At 36.8% G+C, this 23,251-nt stretch overlaps 1 protein-coding gene across 3 annotated transcripts in view; it reads left to right on the top strand.

The window, feature by feature from the left end:
* Positions 1-23,251, top strand: part of Cped1 (cadherin-like and PC-esterase domain containing 1) — a 257,384-nt gene that overhangs the window by 100,311 nt on the left and 133,822 nt on the right. For all 3 annotated transcript variants that reach the window (XR_001230879.1, XM_005402311.2, XM_005402312.2), the window contains exon 6: positions 298-466. Coding sequence is in view for 2 of the 3 variants with exons in the window: in XM_005402311.2 (XP_005402368.1) it covers positions 298-466 (169 nt within the window). In the remaining variant the exon portion in view is untranslated. The remainder of the gene's footprint in view (positions 1-297; positions 467-23,251) is intronic.

The raw sequence follows: 23,251 nt of genomic DNA on the forward strand, positions 1-23,251 counted from the left end.
AAAAAAAAAAAAAAAAAAAAAAAAAAATCTTTAAACCTTACTCTAAGTATTTTTTTTTTTTCTTTTTCAAACTCCTGACTAAATCTAGAGTGGGGAACACCGGCTTCTCTCCTCTTTTTGTACCTGTCCGCCCCCTGGTGGTGATGCTAACATAGTTGAAATTGTTTAAAGAATCTCACACTGAAGGCTGGGGTCCATCCAGCAAAGGATAAAAGGGACTTACAAACCTTTTAGATAATTTACACGTTACATATTCAACCTCGAATTATGGGGCACTAACTGTGTTGTATTTTTCAGGAGTCAAACGACAGTCCTTGTTCCACATGAGACGATCTTTAGAACTGAGGGTCTATCTGTAATTCTAAAAGCGTATGTGTTGGTGACATCCTTAACACCTTTGCGCGCATTCATTCATTCAACTGGCACAGTGTGGATTCCGCCAAAGAAAAAACGCTTCACTGTCAAGGTAAAAGTTCCGTTCAAGCTGTTATCTAGCACAGAATAGAATCACTAAAGTGAGTTGGGCTGCCATTATCCGACCTTTATGGTTTTCAAATTCTTTTGAACAGAGATTGCATCTTTTTATTGCTGCAAGAAGAGATTTTTATTTAATAGGTACAGGTTCAAAAATGAACTGGAAATAGCTTAATTCACTAAGGACCATGAAAGCTATATCTTTTTTTTTTCTCAACTCATCATTTTAGTTCAATTCTGTGACCCATACAGAGCTAGTTCTTGGCTGTACTCTTGACTTTCCAGCTACACAAGAAACATATAGTCAATGCCACAGATGAAAATATAATTTTGTCGTTATGCTTTTTGCTTCACCCTTTGAAAATAGCATATATATTTCGTTACATCAGTCCATGTGGAATGTTTGCTGAGTGAAAAGCAAAGCTCTGCAGTGTGCCTGACATAATGAGCAATGGCACGAAGGGTAATGAGGACCTTTCAGGGAAGAGCTTAAACAGTAGCCCCCAAAGGTTAGTTAGAAGAGGTAGCTCAGGTTAACTGAGCTTAAAATTAAGTCTTGTGAAGTTATATTTGGTAAGGAATATTTGATTTTATGAAATAATTGTTCAGCATAGGGAGGAGGACATAAGAAAAAAATTCAAAAAAGGCACAAATGCCTCCTAGTTCTAAGAGATCTCAAAGTGACTGAATTTAATTTCTTTTCCAGAATTTACCTTATGTGAATTGCATTTTTAGTTCTGTAAAATATTACAATGATGAAAAATGTAAATGAGCCATTTCAACTTTGTCGATTAAAAACACTTCAGCATGATAACTGATGTACTTGATTGTAAATAGACTAATAAAGCAGACAGCTGGCATTTTAGGGATGGTATTGATGATTTATGTTCTTAAAATTGATTCTTTTATCTTAAAATCAATCATCCTGTCTTAATCCTATCAATATCTATGGTTTTCAAATAATCTTGAAAAAATGAAATCTGATTAGGTTTCTTTCCTGTTGTCTCCTGCAGTTCCTTATACTAGCTATTTATATCCCCCCAAGTACTATTAATTGTTGCCATTTTTCCTTCTTTTATAGAGTTTATATATTTGTATAGAGTTACTGATAGTTGGCCATTGTTTAACCTATAAAAAATTGTGCCTTCACAGGTTCAAACTAATAGAGTAGTTGGAACTCAGTTATAGAGAGATGGGATATGATACTCAAATCATATCAAAGTTATTCATATATTCAACACATTTTTGAGCACAGACTAAAATCCCCACTATTGTACAAGGCTTCTTTGTCTGTTTATTTAATCCATCCCACTTAACCCACTTATTATTTTTTTTAACCCACTTATTATTTTATTTGCAACCACCACAATTCTTTCACTTTAAAAAGCCACTATTACAATGATTTATTCTATATAGTCTTGTTTATGGAAATATAAATTTTCTTTTATGTGCATTTTTGATTTATGTAAGTTTTATTGTATTAGGAATTTTCCTTTTTCTAACATTTTTACATGCAGCACTACATATTTTTAAGAAGAGACCATCTACATTGCTACTTTTTCTTTGCTGGTTTTTACAGTATTGGGGATCAAACCCAGGTATGCTCTACCATTGAGTTACATCTCAAGCCATTTTTACTTTTTGAGACAGAGTCTCTTTCTGAGTTTTCCAGGCTGGTCACTGTCCTTCTGCCTCATTCTCTCCAGTAGCTGGGGTTACAGCCATGCACCACCATTGGCACTGTGTTATTATTTGTATCCCTTCTTATCTTGTCACTGATTTATTGCATTCTTTGTCTGTTTGCTGTTGCTGTTTACCTATCCACTTCATTAGTAAAAGCACCCTTATTGCTCCAATTCCTGGCCAAACCATGCTTTTAATGTAAAAACCATTGTTTGTGACCTTTTATTAAGGTGCATGAGATTTTTCTGGAGAGTGTAAAGCCAGAAATGCAATTGCAGGTCCATATGACACCTGAATAATGCAGCTTATCTCTCAGAATACCTCCATCATCTACTTTTTTTTAGAGGCTTCATATTCCCACCATTTTGGCTCCTTTGGTCTCTACTACTTCCCTAATCAATGATCACAATATAAATTTTTATTTGCAGTTGAAGTAATCATCCCTTTCCTTTTTTTGTGTTGGTCTTTTTTATCCTTCCAAAAAAACAGACAAATTTTATCAAGGAATTTATCACCCTGCCTCCTTAGTCTGTTTACAATACTCTTCTGTATTTGTTCCTTTTCTTATTTGAGTGTTTTTAATTTGTGCCAAAAGTCTTTCCTCTTTAATTTTAGAAAATTTGTTTTCATTAATTCTTGAAATATGTTTGCTTATTGTTTTTTCTTCCTTTGTTTTCCAGATTTTGATCTTGTTTGTATTTCCTTGTTATTTTGCTCTGTGTGTATGTGTGTGTGTGTATGTGTGTGTGTGTTATTGTACGTATTATTCTATCTCTTCATCTGCTCTCTGGAAGCATTTCTGTTTTCTGGGGCAGTGCTTTGATTTTTTTTCCAAATCATGATATCTTTATCCTGGGTCTTTCCTGTGATCCATTTCAACTGTTGTTTTCTGTATTTGTTATTTATTTAATGCTGTATGTATAACTTGTATGCTGATGTCCCTGAACCTAAGAACTATGTACATTTTTATTTACATCTGTTAAGTACATGCTGTATATCCTCTATACTCTTTTTATTGATTTCTTTTCATGTTTCATTTTGTGAATGTTTTCCATTACCTCCTTGTGTATCTTACTCATTCTTATCTCAACTCCTAGTCTACTCATTTTTGTAGCATACCTATTGCTCAGTTTACTGTCCTTCCCCTGAAGCAGCTCTATTTTTCATGTGTTCCTCTGTGCTTTGAGGTTAAGTTTTTTTGCCGATATTGCCTATATCACCTGACTCAGTGTTTGGGAAAGGCTAGCCCTTATAGGTCAGTCTAAGGGCAGGGCTGAGAACGAGCTCTGGTATCACAGAATTACCTTGGGCTACATCCCTTCGCCGCCACTGTGCTGGCTGGGTGAGTTCCCTGTCAGAATTTCACCCACCAGACCTCAGAACAAAATCCATGCGAGGAAGTAAGAACATCCCTTTTGTAATCTCCAAGCCTCACATCTGAGGGAAATGGGGTGAAGGAGAGACGTCAAAGGTGACAGGCAATCCCATCTATCTCATTAGCTCTTTTCCTGAGCAGCACATTATGCCCAAGGAGTACAGTACCCTGAATCTTGGGCCTGGACTTAGAATCCTTATCAAAGAAGAACAGGTAGAGACTGCCCTGGAGAGCAGAGATGAGGTTGAAAGAAAATTCGAATACTTTCCTCCACCCTGACCTCTCCCTTGGCCTCCAGCAACCCATATCAGCCTCCCCGTGCACAGCCACCAAGGCCAGACCAGTTCAAAACAGCTTTCAGCTTTTTATTAATTGTTCCTTTGTTATCAAATTCATACTTCAGTTGCCTTCTGTCTGTGTTAAGGCACCATCTTAACAGGCAGATGAAGCTCTTAGGTACTCTGAGTGATCCTTAAAGGATTTTTCCTTTTCTTTGTTTACTGCAGTGCCACTCTACATACCCCAAAAATAATGTCCTATAGAAATGATAAGGTTTCTGTGTTTGTTTCTATGTATGTGTTTCCTGAAGATAAATCACAAGGAAGAGGAGCTCTGTGTGATTTCGCTTACATTTTCAGGCTATGTTCACTGTTTTCTTATTCATACTTTTGTTGGGTCTGTGGGAGAGATACAGGCTACAGTTGCAGCTGCGATATGGGAAAGAATGCAGTTCTTGTCATTTTCATCCTGACCTTGGGGTTTATCTTTTCAAGATCTTATCTGATTATTCTGGACAAAACTGTTATCTGCTCTCGGGGGAAGTGGTACCACTTCCTGGCTTAATGTTCAAGAAAGTAGATTTTCTCCTTGTGAAGTCAAAGTTATACTCCATGATAAGGATAGATTTTAGAAAACAAGGGGATATTTACTCGCTCTTTAAAGCACTTCACTTAAAACAAATTGACCATAGATCGCTTACCTCGCTACTTCATCCTGGTATTTTTAGATGCGGAAAAAAAATAACCCAGAAACTTCTCAATGATAATATGGAGGACAAAACTAAAACCAACTTTAAAAACTAACCATGTTGCATCAGCATGTTATTAAACTCCCGTCTTAAATCCCACAGAACATAATTTGTGTGCGTGGTTGTGTGTGTTTGTGAGTGTGTGTACCACGGCATCCTGAATTCAGAGATGAAATTACTTAGTTAAATCAGTAGTGATTTATGCACTACTCAGTGAGGCAAGCCCGCTAAACTGGTTATCAGTGGCCATTTATAGAACGTTCTGGCAGCTAACGGAGGTATGAAAGCAATAACAGATATAACTATGAGCTCATTTATTTCCAATTAGGTCTGCAGCTGAGATGCTGCGAGAGCTTTGGAAGGAGCTGAAAAATATCAAGAAATACAAATTTGAAAAATAATGAAATTTCTGTAAACTGAATTTTTCAAAAATCCCCTTAGAATGGAAATATTTTATAATATAAACATTAGATGTTTCCCAAAGATGTTCAAACTTTAAAGGGGGCAGTATACAAAAACAGAAATAAAATTAATAATGATCCCAATATTTAGTTACTGTATCTTTTGATCTGAATTTAGAACAATCATATTTGTTGCTGTTAAAGCAGTGTTACTTTCTTGGTGAATAGAATAAATCAAATTTTAAGCTATATTTTATTTAAAAATATCTTCCCCCCAAATCTCAAATTCATTATAAAACATTCCAGTTGTAGCCAGCAATTCAAGAGTAGAATTCTTTAGCAACCATTCTAACTATAACTTCTGTTCAGAGGTACTCATATCTTCCTTTATACATAAATCACATAGATTAACTTCAAGAAATGTTGTTCAGTAATCCATAACAGTAGTGAGTTACCAGTACAGCTAGCAATTGTCAGATTGCTATATATAGGTACCAAAAAGTTTTGGACTAAACATCTTTAGCCTATACAAATAAGTTCATCAGAAATGAAAAGGTCTTCTACTGAGTTCTCCAAACACAGCTTCTCCAACTGCAGCTGAACACCCATCATCTACACAACAAAACAGAGAAGAGAGAGATGCTGGAAGCAGTTTAAGTTGGAAATTGGTCATATGTGTGCGGGCAGGACAGAGCCAAAGTGCCTGAAGCAGTCAAACTACCTCAGTCCTGAGAAAAGCATCCTGCCCGGACAATTCAGTCACTAGTCGCTAGGCAACTTGCCTCTGTGATCCTAACTTTGCAAAACTATAAATAAACACCCCTACTGTTGTTCAGGTCCTCTTTCCCATTCAGTAAAGAGGCCTCCACCTGAAAAAAAAAAAAAAAAAAAAAGAAATGTTGTAAATTCAAATTTGGTTCTTACAGTAAAAAATCCCAAGCTGTCTTTTTATCCACTGTAAATCACAAAATAGGAAGTTACCCAACCGAGAGGAAATTCTAACTACAACTTTTTTACTAGGTGTGAAGAACCTTTACACCAGTGACTACAATGTACTGTTTTGATGAAGATGTGTTGCTGAAGTTATTTGTAAATTTGTGGAGAAAAGTTTGCCTAAAACCTTATTTTGTCCAGTTAAGATGTAACTTAGTGCCAGGTGTGGTGAAATCCCAGAATTTTGGAGGCTGAGGCAGGAAGATCACTGCCACTCCATATTTGAAGAGGCTATGTTTGCTGATTCTCAGTATTTGATATCAAATATAAATTATTACGAGGATGATTCTCTGCATACAATCATCTCTTGCTGAATATCTCATGAATCAAAGATTATTTTAATTGTGCGAGGAAATTGCTTAAGTCTGCTTTATTTCTAACTATTCTAAGCCAGTTCTTCCACTTTGCAATTGTATACAAATAATATAAACAAGTGATATATGAATAATAATTTGGTTTCCAGTAAATGCAATAGACAGGTGTAACAATCTGGAATTCTGGTCAGGCCCACCTCGATTGAAAGGTGAAACTTGAGAAATGCACACATTTCTCACATTGATATCTTTGAAGATCACATCTGATGCAAAACCAAGTTAAGGAAAGCAGCTCACCCTGGCTCAGGATCACCAGCTCTTCCCCTTGGGGGACATGCTGACATCTCTGGTGTCTGCAGTTCCCCCTCGCACTGATGCAGTCAGCAAACATGTGCAAAGGAGAGAGCAGAACATGGCAAAGGGGGGAGCACTGTTACTTGCAAATCCCCTTTGAAAAGATGCATCTATTTTTATCCTTATTCACTGTGGAAAGATGACACAGTTGCATGAAGTTAGCTTCATTTGTCCTCGGTATTTATGCAGTGCTTGGATAATGCCAGGTAAGATAGCTCATATATTCCCAAGGTAAAAATGAGTAATGTCTTTGGGAGCAGGTATAAAGTTACAGTATGGTTTTTCATCCTAAAGAAGTGTTCTTCTCCTGGTTTTTATTCTATTTCTAAAACTGCAGACTGTGGAATAGACCTTGTAAAGGACTTTCATTGAGAATTTGGCCCTTTGGTAGGCCTGGAACATTTATGTACACCCTAAAAAGAATATGAACAAAAGTCTGCTCCTGTGAATTAATGTATTACTTACCCTATTCTTATTTGATTAAATTTAAAAATTGCATCAGGGTGTTCATTATAAAGTCTGATTTTCTATAAATAGAAATTATAGGCAATCAACATATAATTAAAAAATGAAACTGAAGCTGACATGAAGGAGAAACTTAAATAGGAACTGCGAAGTAACACTTACCTAATCAGCCCACATTGAGTTAAACATTATCTGCTCTAGAAAAAGAATGGGCTTGAAATTGCATGATTCTGAAGTGTATCAATTTAAAATAATATTGATGGAAACTTTATCTTTTTTCCAAAAAGAATTGCTCTCATTCATTCATTTGAGTCGTTCACTTCCAACTTTGTCATGCAGAATATTTTCCAGATAGTTCTGCAATTCATTAATTTTTAAAACTGAATATAAAATATTATCCTAAGTAAGAAAAATTATTTACTAATTATGTTGATGTTTCTGTGGTCAAGAGTGATAATATGAGTATGTGACCCTAAACTCCAGAAAGTCAGGGCTGTATCTGTGTCCTGAGGCCTTCACTGAATGCCAGGCAGATACTTACACATTCTGATCGATGAATGGTTATCTATAATCATCATTTTAATTAATGATTCCTTATTAATAGCAACATTAAAAACTGTCATTTGGGGAGATATGACTCAAGAGTAGATTTGGCAACAAGAAATAGTGTGATGAGCTTATCTGTATAATCTTGCTAATTTAAACATACTATATCCTCTGAACTAATGTAATGAACTGATCAATACATGAAATGTAAAACTAACTGATATTGTCTTAGTCTATTTCTATTGCTACAACACAGTAGTATAGATGGGGTAAATTATAAAAAAAAGAAACTCATTTTGGTTTATAGTTTTGGTCCAAGGTATGGGGGTCACATCTGTCGATGGTATTCTTGATGGTAGATTCCCGAGGAGGTATGGGCACCATGTGCCAAGAGAAGGGAAGCATGATGTATGTTCTTTCTCTCTCTCTCCCTCCCTTCCTGTCTCTCTCCCTCTCTCTCATAAAGCCACCAAAATTTAATCATGGAGGCCTCACATGAGATGTTATCTAATCCTAATCATCTCCCAAAAATCTTACCTAAACACCATATTGAGTTTCTATCCTCACAATACCCATAGTAGGGATTAATCTTCAACATGTATTTTGGAGAAGATAAACCATAAGAAACCAGAACACATACATATACCTACATGATATATATATATATATATATATATATATATATATATATATACAGTGTTTAATAGTGACATTTTAAAGGTAAATCCTAACCTCTGTGAATAAACTTGCTAATTATTCCTTATCCATAAATTATTTCCTTTAATTCTCCAACATCAGCTGGTATTGCTAATGATACGTCACAAGACGGAGGTGAGCTAATCTTCAGGGCTTTCAGTGGGCAATGTGGGAGGTAAGTGAATTCCTTTACAGTGCTTGAAAAATGAAAAAGGGCTTTTTTGGGGAGTGTTGGATGTGAGGATGCGTATTTCCCTCCTCCTTTACTTGTTCCGTTCGAAGTCTGCGTTTCCTTGGAGCCTCCTCTGGGTGCATTTGCAGGCTGAGGGATGGACTCAGAGAGGCCTTGGAAAGAGCCAGTGCTGTTCCCCCACACAGAAGCTCTTTAAAAGTGATTGGCGGAGGCCCTCCACTGTTTTTGCCTAATGCAAGGGTGACACTCTGACTTCCTATACTCCTCACTGATTCCATGTTATAAAATAAACAAGTAAAGTAAAGAAATAAATGATCATGGCAAAGGAAGGCTACTATAAGCAATGTTTCTGGGTATTTGATGTATCCATGCAGTCCAACACTGTCCTACATTTTTAGTTTCTCATTATTTCTGTTTAATATTTCTTTTTAAATTTATGTTTAGCTGATAAATAAAAACATAAACATTTTTACCTATTTACAGGGTGCATGTTATGTTCTAACATATGTATATATTATGCAGTGTTTATATCAGGTTAAACATATGTGTCTCCCCAAATACTCATCATTTTTATTGTGAAAGCTTAGATGCCTTCTTCTAAGGTGCCCTTTGACATGCACAGTGCATTATCGCCATCTGTACTGACTCTACTGCGCAGCAGCACCCTGCACTTCATACTCTGTAACACACCCACTGACCAGCCTCTCCCTACTCCCCTTCTGCCCTCTGCTCCCCAGCCATTATTTCCTGAATGAATGAACTGGCAAAGCCAGAAGGATGCTCCGAGGCAGAGCAGCTATAATCCTTTCTTCACTGCCCTCCACACGATAAAGAATTGTTAACTAGATCCTTGGGTAATGGACCCACAAGTTAAGGCAGAACTCCCCACAAGCTTCCTGCTGTTTCCTTTTCCAGGCAGACACCTAGAGAGTAACTGAATTTAATTTTAAAAATCTTGACCCCTGGTATTGACAAGAACGCTAAGCTGAGCTTTCCATCACTGGTGATGTTAAATATTATCCGATGACAGGAAAACACGTTGGGATGGGAAAACAGACAGTGAAAGATCAAGCGGACAAAAACCAGGGCAGAGATTTGCTTAAATATATTTGAAATCTTTGAAATAAAGAGATTATTCTTATTCTTCATTTAAATAGGAAAAAAGTGCCTGACACGATAGTACTCAGCAGACTTGAGGGGTCAGAAACTGTTTGAGATAGGGATGCCATGAAAAGTTATTGAAATGAATAATTAGTAATAAAATAAAGTGGTAAGTGAGTGTGGAATAGTAACCATGAGATCAATAACAGTAAGTGTCTCAAGAGTTAATTACTTTAATGCCTAAGTTTATTAGAGAAAATGTACCCAGTGGGGAAGGCAAATGATATATTTTTACATGGGTCTAGAAACAAAATATTTTCTATCTGTACTTATTCTTTCTTTGTCATTTTCACATTTCTATTAACAGTTCCTTTTATTCTTTGAGCTCTGTTTCAGAGGCTGTGACAAATTCTAACTATAAAATATCTTCAAATGTGCCAACGAGGTAAAACTGATTTGTCTGCTAAAAGTAGACAGGCTTTTGCTCCTTTCAGGAGAAAATCTGACTTGCATTTGTCGTAAGAGATTTATGTATTGTAAGTTTAAAATGAAATACAGCCTTTCCCTCCCATATATTAAAATGTGGTTTAAAATTTGGAAGGAACAGCAATCTTTTATCACCAAGGAAACCAACAGCTTTACAGTATAAAGCAAAAAAATTGCTGTATTGCCCCCAAGTGGTACTTTTTGGTATTGGACTAAAAGGCACAAATGCTTAGAAGACAAAGCTTTTATTCTTTTTCTACTGCGTTATATATACACCTGTATTTATTCTGAGAAGTTATTTGATAATCCATAATTGTGGTAGAAAGGCTATATTGCTAAGTAGAGATTTTTTTAAGAGAAAAAAGGTAAACAAACAATGAAACCAAGTTTTGAAACAGGTCAATAGGACAGTTACGATAGTTGATCCATTGCATATTATTGTCTTTGTATTAGTTAATCAGAGTACAAGATGTACGTATACACAAGATAGTTAAGATAGTTTTGCAGCTAGCTTCTCTTAGTTCCTTGAAAACAATATTTTGTGCTAATATTGTTTGGACAAGATATCACACCTATATCCTGTAAGTAGAAATTGGAAGTGATAATTCAGTCCAATTTAAGTTGTCTACTCCACAAAATTATTTGGAATGATTTCAGTATTTGTTAGTCATTGGATGATCTTTTTCCATGTGAGTTTTCAATACACAAGTTTTAAAAATTTACTATAAAGATATTACTGGCATTTTAGACTAAACATCTAAACTGTATTGTGTATTTTAACCATGTATCATTTACATTTGATTTCAGCCTGAACTTCAGATCTGTTGTTGACACAAGTTTCTTTGAATTTTGTAAATTATCTAACATTGTGATATGAAACAAAAAGGAAGCTTTCATTTTTCAGAGTACTACCAAGGCAGATGGAGATGTCTAGTTCTGCATGTATACACAGTGCTGCATTATATATCTACTGCAGTGTGAAGACACAGTTAGAGCTTTAGCTATATCTCTCTGGAGCATCTGCCTGTAAGGTCGCCATTTACTGACTACCTCTTTGCCTGATACGGAGTATTCCTGTACATATCACTCTATCTTCTGTCTCATATAGCTGTCTTTGTAATTCCCAGCCCATCTGTAGGCCTGTGCAGCAGTTCTTACAAGTCTATGAAGAAAGTTTTCAAAATTTGGAGAAAGGGACTGCAAACAGGAGAGGAAATTCTGGGCACACTTTTGTTTTTATATACTGTATCTCCATGCAGGATGTTTCTCCCTTTGTGTTAGCTTCCCCAGGCCTGGTCTCTAGTCTCTCAGAATTTGATAATTGTGGTCATCATAGCTTCATTCCCTCTCTCTCTCTCTCTCTCTCTCTCTCTGTCTCTCTCCTCTCACTCTTAGTCTGTCTCCCTCAAAGACAGAGCTGTTCCAAACTGATTCTTCCGTAGAAATTTCTAATAGAACAACCTCTATTTTTCCAGATGTATTTAAAAGATATGAGAAGTTTCCCATGTGCTTGATTGCCCAGATGATCTGTAAAATGCATATGCATTCAAATCACATAGTCAAGCCATTATCTAAGCTCAGAAGTCACCAAAGAAAAACATTATGCTAGGGAAATATATTTCATTTTCATGCTTTCAAGGAGTTAATATTGAGGTAAAATGAAATGTGATTTAAAATATGAATAGGACAATAATGACTCCTTTCAGGCTGAGTAATAAGCAAATATTTTGTTGCATTTTTACTATAAAAAAGAAAAAATAAATCACTAGTGAGAGATCTGTAGTATTGAATATGTACGACAAAAAGAAAGAATCTCCAGGAACTGTCTCTTAAGGCCAGGGGATGGTGGGCAGTAGGAAAGACCTCATAGCACTGTCTGACCATAGGTGATTCTTTAACCTCTCTGAACATTTCCTTGTATGTAGCATAGGAACAGTTTTCCTATGGATTAATGAAATTTTCTTAGAAGATGTCCTGGCCATTTTCTTTGGCTCCAATAGCCCAGGATAAACAAGAAGACAAAGTCTTCATCTTTGTGAAGTTTATTCCTTTGTGAAATGATGGATGGAAAACAAGAATTAATTGTACACATATGAAAATGTATGGATACAAATGATTATATATTTTTAGCTTAACTAAGACTGAAGCAAGCAGGACAGTGAGCAGAACGTAACTGGGCCTTCTCAGTACGAGGTGGAAAGGTTTCTCTAAGAGCCCTTTGTGCCGCAGTGCACGGCGAGGATAATAAGTGCGTCCCAGAGACGGCGGGGAGACACTCTCAGCAGAGGGACAGTTGCGGAGGCTGGAGGTGGAAGAGTCTTTGTATATTCACAGAACAGCGCAAATGCTGAAAGTGCACCACGTAGAGCAAAGGCAGCTCTGTGGAGGGGAGACTGGAAAGGCAAAAACCGAGCCTCCCAGGACTGTCGTTGGGGAAAAGTACTTGGTTCTTCTTCCTGTGGACAAAGGGCTGCCCCTGAAGGACAGGGCCTGGAAGACTGCTGTAACCAGATTGCTTTCTACAGCCCCCGTGGCTGCTGAGTGAGAACGCGGTAGTGGATTCTGCGAGGGGCAGAGACCACTTGCAAGGTCCCCTTAGGGGGCTCATGTGCAGGGTGGGGCTTCGGCTGGTCGGGTAGGTGGTGGTCTCGGGAAGGAGGGATGCGGATCCATCTCGGATGCAGATACATCTCAGAGGCGGCAACAAGAACGGGCAGGAAGGTGAGAGAGAGGATGGGGGAAAGGTGCCATGGCTGACTCTTCAGTCTTTTGACCAATGGTGGCCTTTCCTGAGGCAGAGCGGCTGAGGGAGGAGTCAGGGGAGGAGTGGGAAGAGCAAAGTGTGGTGGGGAAGCCCGGAGGCGGAAAGCAGAGGAGGCTGCACACACCACAGGAGCGGAGCCTGAGGGATCGTTCTTACTGGCTTGCCTCTTCTCAGGCCTCATTCGCTCCAGACCCTGACTGCGAGCCCCTACAGAAAAAGTCTCCCCTTAAGAATTTGGTGTTGATAGCTGGGCGTAGTGGTGCACACCTGTAATCTCAGCACTCTGGAGGCTGAGGCAGGAGGATTTCTATGAGTTCGAGGCCAACCTGGGTTACAGAGTGAGTTCATGGTCAGCCTGAACAACATAATGAGACCCTGTCTCAAAACAAAACAAACAAGGACAACAAAAAAGAACTTGGTGTTGTTTCCCCTTTACTTCATTTCCCTGTCTTTGTTTTTCCCAGTCCTTGACCCTCCACTTTCCAGCACAAGTGTCACATCACTTCTAAAATGAGAGAAAAGAGACTGTCTTTGCTCACACATCCTAGTGTGACCAGGGGCTCCCACACACGCAGGTACGATCACTGCAAATCACTGTAAAATTAGCAAGTGAGAAGCTTCATCTCAGAAAGAGGAGAAAAGAAGACTGCGTTTGAGCAAACAAAAAGGCAAATCGAATCGGGCAATTTTTATGCAGCAAACCTCCCCACGCTTAGTGAGCTTGAGCAGTCCTTGCTTCTCACACCTGCGCGGGCTGGCTGGGCAGCGGGGAGCTGGTAGCTCCAGCGGTGCGGCAGCCTGATTTCACTCGCTTCCTGCGTGTTGCTGTGCGCCAGGGCCATGGGGGTGACAGCGTCATGTGTCTTTTACCATCCAGCAGGCTCTGCTGTGTTTTTTCTCATAGTGACTGTTTCGGAGTTCCCAAGAATAGCAAGCCAGCAAGCCACAGAGGCCATATTCTTTTCAAGCTCACCCCTCAAAAGATATATCCAGACCCTAACTCCTAAATCCTGTGAATTTGGCCTTCTTTGGACAAAGGAAACTTGGCAGGTGCAGTTAAGTTAGAGATCTAAACATGAATCATCTTGAATTATCCATCTGAGCCTTAAATTCAATGACATGCATTCCTATAAGAGGAAATTAGAAGGTAAATTGATGAGGACACACAAAGAAGGGTCACAGGAAGATGATTGGAGTTTTGAATCCAAGGGCTTAGCAAGGCCATTGGCCACAAGGAGCTGGCGGGGAGGAATGGGCTGTGTCCTAGGGCTGTAAGAAGAAACGTACCTGGCAGCTGCCCTAACTTCAGACCTTACTTCTGAAACTGAGAGCGACTATATTTTCATGGTTTTAAGTCCCTGCTGTTAGTACTTTGTTACAGCAGCTTGTGGAAGCAAAAACAGCTTGTATCACATTTCTTAACATCCCATTGACCAAAGAATATCTTATAGATAAGCTGAGATTCAGACGGTGAAGAATAGACTGTGTATGGATGGGAGTAGCTGCAAAGTCACACAGCGTAGTGAGGTGGGTGGAAAGAATGTGTGGCTTAAGACCCCTGCATAGCAGTGATAAGAAAGATCTTCACATTTAGACAGAGTACTGGCAGGTTTGACAGATGTCATGTAAATATGAGAAAGAAAAATATTTCCATGAGGGGCAACAGACAGCAACAGAAGAGGATCACGGCTTCTTGTCTGGCCTTGTCTTTATCAGAAGAGGGTGAATTTCTGATGACCATAGGTATTTCACCAGTGAAGATGTAGAAACAATCTAATTTCCTCACAGTACATTGGTAAGAAATTGATGCATTTAATTTGTATTTTCTGGTATTATAAGATATTTTTGTTTCATTATGGACCTGAAAACAACTTAAGGAAAAGCAATATTGAGTATTTTCGTGATCATTCATAGTTAATTCAACTCTGTTGAATTCTGACACTGTTCAAAAGGTACCTGCTATGTGCTGAGCAATGTGTGGAGAGACTCACCGGTTCGTGCTTTCAGGAAACTCTTCAGTAGGAGGGAAACAGATATTTGTAAATAATGCTAATATAACACAGAATACAGTAAATGTCCTAGAGTTGCTGGGATGGCAAAGAGTAAGAGAGAATTACTCAAGCTGGGAAAGTGAAACACATTTCACAGAAGGGATTTATTTGAGTCTGGAAGAATGACTAGGATTTCTCTACAGATGGACAGAACATTTGGACTCTACATTTGCTGTGCAAAGACATTGTAAGGCATGCAGGTCAAAATACAGGTTATGGTCTCAGAAGCAATTTGGCTAGAGTTTGTGTATCTATAGGAGTAGAGAACATTCTAGGGTAGCCAACGTGGAAGGGATGAGAAAAGAAGGTAAAAAAATACACAGGGTTTCCAGAGTGGGTGAAGTCAGATGTGTTAAGAAGTAGAACCTAAAGAGCTTGAACTTCATGGAATGTGGAATGTAAGATAGTTGTCATCTTCTGAGTGTGTTCTCATATATGGTCCCACTTGCAACTTTAAAAATCCCAGGAGTCAGGGTGATGTGTTTTATTCAACCTATCGATGAAGATTCATGATTTAGTAGAGATGACACAGCTAGTAAATTCCAGTTAGGATTAGGACTCAGATCTCCAGTGAATAGAATGTGTCTTAATCACCCGATGACACTTATGGTACTAAACAAACATTTGTATATTCTTCATAAAGCATCTGACTGCCAAATGCTGACCTCAGCGCTGGGGAAAGCATGCTATCTTGCTCCAATCTCCTTTGGAGCACTGTTAAGTTGTGTGCTTATACATCAACACGAAATTGCTTTAAAGCATATCGGGTGAAATAAGTGTGGGTATAAAATTGTATAAGCTAGAAGGATTCTGCCAGAGATTTCTTTGCACATGTCCTTATATTCTTGCTCCAGTTGCAGTAAAACAAATGCCTTATGGGTGAGGTTTCTGTAAGTTAGATGTTTGCCATGCCAATTAGTTCACTTATATACAGATAAAAGGTCTTGGCAATATGTCACAATTTTGGCAAAGGAATAGCACTTATTTTTTTTTTTTAAATTAAAAACTTCTTGGGCCAGTGATACAGTTCAGTGGCACAGCACCAGCCTGGCAAGTGCAAGCTCCTGAGTTTGATTCCTGCTCAAAAACAAAGAAACAAAAACTTCATAAGAATTTTATTTACCACTTTTTGATTTTTCACATAAAAACAACGCACTGCTTAGCAGAAAGAGTAACAGAGCTTCTGCTGTTCACTGGATACTCTGTAAATTTGGGGGATTTCTATCCTATATGAACAGAGGAATAATACCACTCGCATTGGACTTCATAGACATCTCGATAGCAATAGAAAACAGTTGGGGCAGAGAAGTCAGTAGCCTATCCTCGGGACAAAATGAGAAACCATTGATTTATGCTACATAGCCTTATGTCGGACTAGATATTAAATGGTGGACTTTTAAATTATATGTAATAAGTAAATGCCTATTTAAAATATTACATGCAAAATAATGGCTTTTGTTTAGTGTATAAGAGGTGTAAAGTAACTGATATGAGGTAGCTATAAAAAATAGCCAAAGGTGGTAGGAAATCTTCACCAAATTTTAACACTACAGACATTCATATTTTAGGACAACTGCTCCATCATTTCTTTACTGTACAACCAGAACCCATTATTTGATATGCATATAGTTCCTTTTCTTTTAAGTTTGACCATGGCAGTTAATAAGATCTGAATTAGAGGTTCTGAATAAAATATCAAGAACACAAAAATATTTTTCCTTTTTATTTTCTTACTCATTTGATAGTACTTATAAATATATTAGAGGGATCTTTCTGTCAAATGTATCTCTTTTTGAAAATTTTTGTACTGCTTATCACAAATATTATCTGCTACAAATATTAGCAATTTCAATGGCATTTTATGGGCACTTAATGAAAGATGTAATGTTTTCAACTGAGCTATAGGATTTTATTTTTATTAAAGCTTAAAGAAGTCTTATATGGAAATAGTTTGACCTACTTGAACAATGGTGTTCATATAAGGAAAATGAGTAGGCATATACATAGAGAGTTCAGTGATAAAATCTTTACAACTTTAGCTTTTGGTCTTTACTGTTAAATCTGTCTGTTCCTTTATATCCTGCTGAGAGATTCCTGAAGGAATAATAAGGAAAACCTGCCATTTCTCTGAGAAGGCTGAATTGAATGTAATCAAGGTTCCACTATTCAAAGCAAATAGTTAAAATTTTATGCTATTCACAGCCTTTTGTATTTCTGTACTCTGCTTCTGATCAATCCTCTCATATTCTTTTGGGTGAATTGAAAATTTTCAACTGTGAAACTGCTTAAATCACGCAGAATCTGTATTCTGAATTTCAAAGTTTAATATATGCTTTAAAATTTAGGATTATTAAGAAGTATGAACAAGTAAAACTATTCATGTCATTGGAAGCACGAAATTTATTTCAATATTGAAGTGTTTGATCTAATTCCAAAGAATGAGTAAAAAGTATTCTAATTTAGGCTCAACTAATTCAGTTTTTCCATGGTTTTACCTAAAGCAAGCCAATTTTCAATGAACTAAAACAAATGAGGAGAATATTTATACTCTTAAATCATTTAATTCAACATGGAATTTTTTCTTAATCCAGGCAATTTAAGTTACTAAAAACCCCTTAGGTTTTCCAAAAGGTAATTAGGCTACATGAATACTCAAGTTATTCAATTGATATTTTAGACGTGTAGTTTTAGAGGCATATATTTGAAAATGATGACAGTTTCAGACACATTTTTCCATGGAAATAAAAATACAGATTATTCATTCTTCTATATTTCGGGTTCTATCCGCATTCCTGATGTAATATAATCAAAGACACAAAGGCAAAAGTAATGCTGGGGCTGCAGCCAAGTGTCCTGGATTCAGCACTCACACTGATCATTCCTGGCTGTACAACTTCAGGCACATAACTGGCATTCTCATCCCCTGGTGTCTTCATCTCTCAAATGGATATAATAAGTGCCATCCATATATCACTTCTATGAATGCAAACATGGAAAATGTATAATGTGTGCCACATTATGAAGGTTAGTAATTTTTATTAAATACAATATAGAACTGTATTCAGTAATGCATGTGCACTAAATAAAAGTCATATCAGTACTAAATTTGTAATTTAGCCACTTTCTGTCTTCCTCAAAGCTTTTCCTTTCTTTTGCTTAAATGCTCAAGTTTCCTTTCTAACACACATCTCTTTAAAATATAAAGGAGACTTTTCTAGGGGTGCACAATGCTCCCTAACACATCATTTCCTGCTCAGCTCTCTGGTGTGGAGCAGATGTCTTGCTCTGGGCCAGCCTATCCAGAGCTCTGACCAGCAAGCTGGATGTCATGTGCCCTCAGGGATCTGTGAAAACTCTGCGTGCCCAGAATTTCGGCTTTCATGGATACGCCTTCCAAAAATTTGATCTTGCTGAGAAAGCACCACTGCAGCAGGCTGTCATTTCCTATCCCTATCATGGAATTCTTTCTGCTCTTCAAAACAAAAACCTGGCTTTTACTGATAATAGTGGAACTGATAATGACAGTTCTAGAGTGTAAGATGTTTGACTAAGAAGGAAAAATGAAATTTAAATATAGTGTTTGCTATAGAAAGTGAAGGATGCTAAGCATTAGAAAACAAATCTTTCACAGTGGAGGTTTTTAATTTGCTTTTAACAAAACTGAATATTTCACAATAAATTAGTGTGTGATTTTTTTTTATATATCTTCAATGGAGTTCAAACAATTGAGTCATGTTGCCGTAAGTAAATTTTTCCTTGCACATCCACAGATTTATGTGATCAAGTTTCTTCTATGCTTACAATAAAAATAATAATAATAAATCCTTTTTTGTAGCAATAAGAATGATTCTTTCAGGGGGCATAAAAATTAAATGAATAAAAAGAAATCATACCTTCTGAGATTTACAATATCATTTTACTTTTTTTTGGAAATTATTTAACAAGATTTCTAATAAATCTGTTGTTCTGAACAATTATGTATGGCTAATAACTATATCAAAAGTCTTGATCTTAGCCAAAAGGCTGAGAAGCGATTATATCAGAACTCTTTATGGCATATGACCACTGAAATTTAAAATCTTAAAATTATGAATATATTTTTTCTTATTGAGAATTATAGGGCAGTCAAAAGACTTATATAAAAATATATTGTTATAAAATTTTGCAGCATTTGGATTACTTCAGATACGTTGTAAGTATTCAAAGAGAGGGAAGGAAACAGATTGGTTAAATCAAACTCAAAGAGAACCCTGTTGAATGTGAAAAAAACAGTACAATAATATCTAAAAGTCCAATAGGCTTAAATTCAAACTGCATTAGAAACAGATACTAATGCATCCCTGTTTCATCTTTAATTTACACAAAGACCCTAGACTCTTGCATTTTTACCTATTTAATTGTATGTATGTACTGAGGAGTGTAATTGTGCCTGACTCCTTGTGTGATATTTCCCTTGACTATTGACTGTAACCTGAAATGATCATCTCCTGAACCTGTATTCCACCGTTAGCTTTCCCTCTCTGATGCATCATTTTATCAGCATTCAAGGTCGCCAGTTGTTGTTTCACATCCATAACAAATAAAAAACTTAAGGATAAAAAAGTGTGCACAGATAAAACAGAGACCTATAGAAATAGAGAATATTTCAACTCTTTGTGGGAGTTGAAATAAAAAGCAAAGGAAGGGTTTTTGTTGTTGTTCTGTATCATTTTGTTTTGCAAAATTTCTGACCGTTAAAGAGGAACTCTTTTGGACTTTGGTGATACAGAATTAGCAAGTACTTAAACATGATTATTTCATGGAGTGCAGCTGTGAAAACTACAAAATAATTTTGTAAAAGTTTCACTGGGTTAACATGCACAATAACACAAAATTTTCCACTGTAATTTTTACCTGTACAGTTTAAGGGTTGTGGATAATCACACTATTGTGCAGTCTCCAGAGTGTTTTGCACACCTGAAGTGATAGCCTGTGCACTAAATAACAGCTCACCACTTCTCCCTCTCCTCAGCTTCTAACAACTACCTTTCTACTTTTTCTTGCTACCCATTTGACTATTCTGGTTGTTCCATTAAGTGGTACCGTAAAGTATCTTGTGATTGGATTATTTCATTGAGCATAATCTCATCAACGCTCATCAGTGTTGCAGCATGTTCCTTTTACAAGGCTAACTAGTACTCATCATATGGATGGATCATATTGTGCTTTTGCCTTCATCTGCCATTGTACACTGGGTTGCTTCCAGGTCTTGCCTACTGTGAATAATACCACTATGAACATGGCTGTGCACATACCTGTTTACAGTACTACTTTTAATTATTTGGATGTACCCCCCAAAGTGAAATTGCTGGACCAAATGTTAAACAGAATACTATTTTCCAGGTGGCTGGAGTACTTTACATTCCCACCAAGAAGGTGAGGAGATTCTAATTCCTTCATATTCTAGGCAACACCTTTAACTTCCTGTGTTTTAAAACATAATAATCATCCTAACAGGTATGAGGCAACTTCTCACAGTGGCTTAAATTTGCATTTTTCTAAAGATTAGTAATATTGCTAATCTTTTCCTTTTATTGCACCTTTTCCTATAACATTTGGCACAAAATGTTTTCAAGTAACAGTACTCTTTACTTTGAGAAGATGACAATTTCTCACAAATGATAACATGAAGAGAAATCCTGGTAAATGCTGTAAAGTACAGAGTTATGAAACACTACCTAAAGTTCAAAATACTAAACTACCAAAAGTTAAAAATACTGAAATATTACCATTCTGCTATAGTTTCCCAGTTAGTCAAGGACATTACTTTGAAAAGTACTAATATTGGTTAGTCTTTCATCCTTTGCTTTAATTATTGAATTACATTTTTTAATCACCATGTATTCTCAAACAGCTATAAGCTTCTGTTTTTCAAAGATTATATTACAAGTTATCAATGAAACGTATATCCTTTCTCTCTTATGAGATGAGAGCAAGAAATGAATATGCTATCCTGAAGAGGATGAAGAGAGAGTGAATGATTCCTCTTGTCAAGGTCTCTGTGGTTTTTGTACTGCTATAGTTATTGGCATTTATTCAGAGTATTTATGAGTAGGTATTCTGCATTAGGCACTGCAAGCTCAAAGCAAAAAATGAGATAGTCCTTGATCTACAAAAACTCACAGCCAAGAAGTAATCAAGTTTCGCATGTGTTGATACTGAGCAATTTGCCCAACATCTTGTGGGAGGATAGAGAAAGAATGAAGTGAAACACAGAACTTGGAATGGAAGGAGTTGTTCCATTTTTAATTGATCATTTTGTTCTACCTACTTCAATTTCAATACATTGCTTGAATGATTCACGTTGCAAAAAATCTAAATGCCTCACTGTTTATTGCTTGAATTTAGGACAAATACTAACAAATGGTGATGCTTAACTACCCGGTTTTACAATCATCATCTTCCAAGATTATTTTCTATATAATTTATTTTCACTAAATTTGTACTTCTTTGTTACACTGAAGGAGAAAAATTTATAGTCCATAAAATTGTTTCATATCTTGTAAAAGTTTTAAGTTATATTCATTTTTATCTCATTGCTGTGGCAAAACTTTCCTTGGAAACTTACATCTTCACATTCAGTGAGTCTGAAGACATGGATGAGCAGTGGCAGGATGAAGAGGGACTCTCCTTCATATTGGGGTTGTGACTTGAGTGTTGCAAATTAGTTGTGAGTGTGATTTTGCTTCTTCAGGGATTTGTGCTTCTTCAGGATTTCAGTTAAGGAAGATCCTGGGTGAAAGGTGTTTTTCAGGTTCCGATGGCATTTGAATGGAATTAATATAAAGTAATTTCTGATTTGATATTGTCTCATGAGATTATGAAAAAAATTCTGTCATTGTGCCTCTGAGCATACTGAAGTTCGAGGAATTTCATACTGGAATTCAAGTTATTTTGTCAGGGATATATAATTAGAATAATAAACTGCAACATAGCCAGACACACAAATAAGTCTTCCACGTAGTGTAGATGAGTTAGTTACAAGGAATGAGAGAAATGTAGCCTCTTTGTGAGACTTATTGAAAGTTGATGATTTTAAAAATATATATGTATTAAGAATTTTTCATGAGTTTAATTTATGCATGTGAAGTTTGTTTGTTACTATACTAAGTATGTTCCATAGATGCAGTTTTCTTTCAACTGAAGGACTTACGTAAATTGAAATGCATGCATAGACATAGTAGAGAAGGCATTCAGAGGTTAAAATTGCAGGCAGAACTAACATAAAAACAAGGAAAAGTTTTCCTTTTCTTGCTTTCTTAGTTTCATTTTCTCTCTCTTGTCTTCACACATCTAGTTATAAAGACAAGTATGTTCTAATTTTCTTGCTTTCTTAAATCAAAATTGTTGGGTTCATCGCTTAATTAAGGCTATTCCTTCTTTTAGCAATTTGAATTCTAAGGGAAATGGGGCAGGAGAGGAAGCCAAATGTTTGAGTCCACCAGTTCTACTCTTTTATTTTTATTGAAAAATTTATATTTTAAAAATGGTCTCCTTGGTTGATGTCAGAAATATGTATCACTTTATGAGAACTGGGATCAACAACCACTTTAATTGAAACTTTTATATGGCTATGAATTTGTCTGTCTCTCTGTCTGTCTGTTTGTTCAAGACTTTATTTTTCTAAACCAGTTTTAGTTTACCAAGGCTGATCTTGTTTTAATAAATAAACAATTACAGAAAGTACTGACTGCCATTTGGCAGTTATATGCCATAAGTAAATCCTCCCCTTTAGCCTTGGCAATAGTTCTATAAAATAGGTACTGTTGTTAATCCTACAAGTTTTCACAGCTTCGACACAGAACTAAAGTTATCCTGGGACTTTTTGCTTCCAGAGTCTATAGTATTATTAATAATTGGCCGATGCTTCTTTCATTCCATTAGGATAGAAGTCACAAACAGGCATCATGTAGCCCTTTTAGTATTACCACCCTAAGCCAGAGGCTATGAGATATTAGAGTTAGCAGCCCTCCACTACTCTTCCGGCATCCAGGGCCAACAGCTACTGGAAGCCCTCAGGAACCTTTTCTGTGACCAGAGACCAGTCTGTGGCAACTCTCCTTTGCTGTCCATCATCCTCTGGCTGCTAGCCACCTTTGGTGTTGTCAGCCCTGGCTGCTGGCCCCTCTCAGCTCCAGTGGCCTTTGGTGTTACCAGCTTTTAGAGTTTTCAGCTCAGTCTGCCTTGCTTAAGATGTCATGGATGGGCCAAAATATGTCACCTAAGAGTAGCTTTATTTGGACTTATATTACAGCATAAGTGGGAACAGTACACCAGTGACCCTCTAAT

This window comes from Chinchilla lanigera, unplaced genomic scaffold (genome assembly GCF_000276665.1).
Source record: "Chinchilla lanigera isolate Chin_1 unplaced genomic scaffold, ChiLan1.0 scaffold00078, whole genome shotgun sequence".
NCBI lineage: Eukaryota > Metazoa > Chordata > Mammalia > Rodentia > Chinchillidae > Chinchilla > Chinchilla lanigera.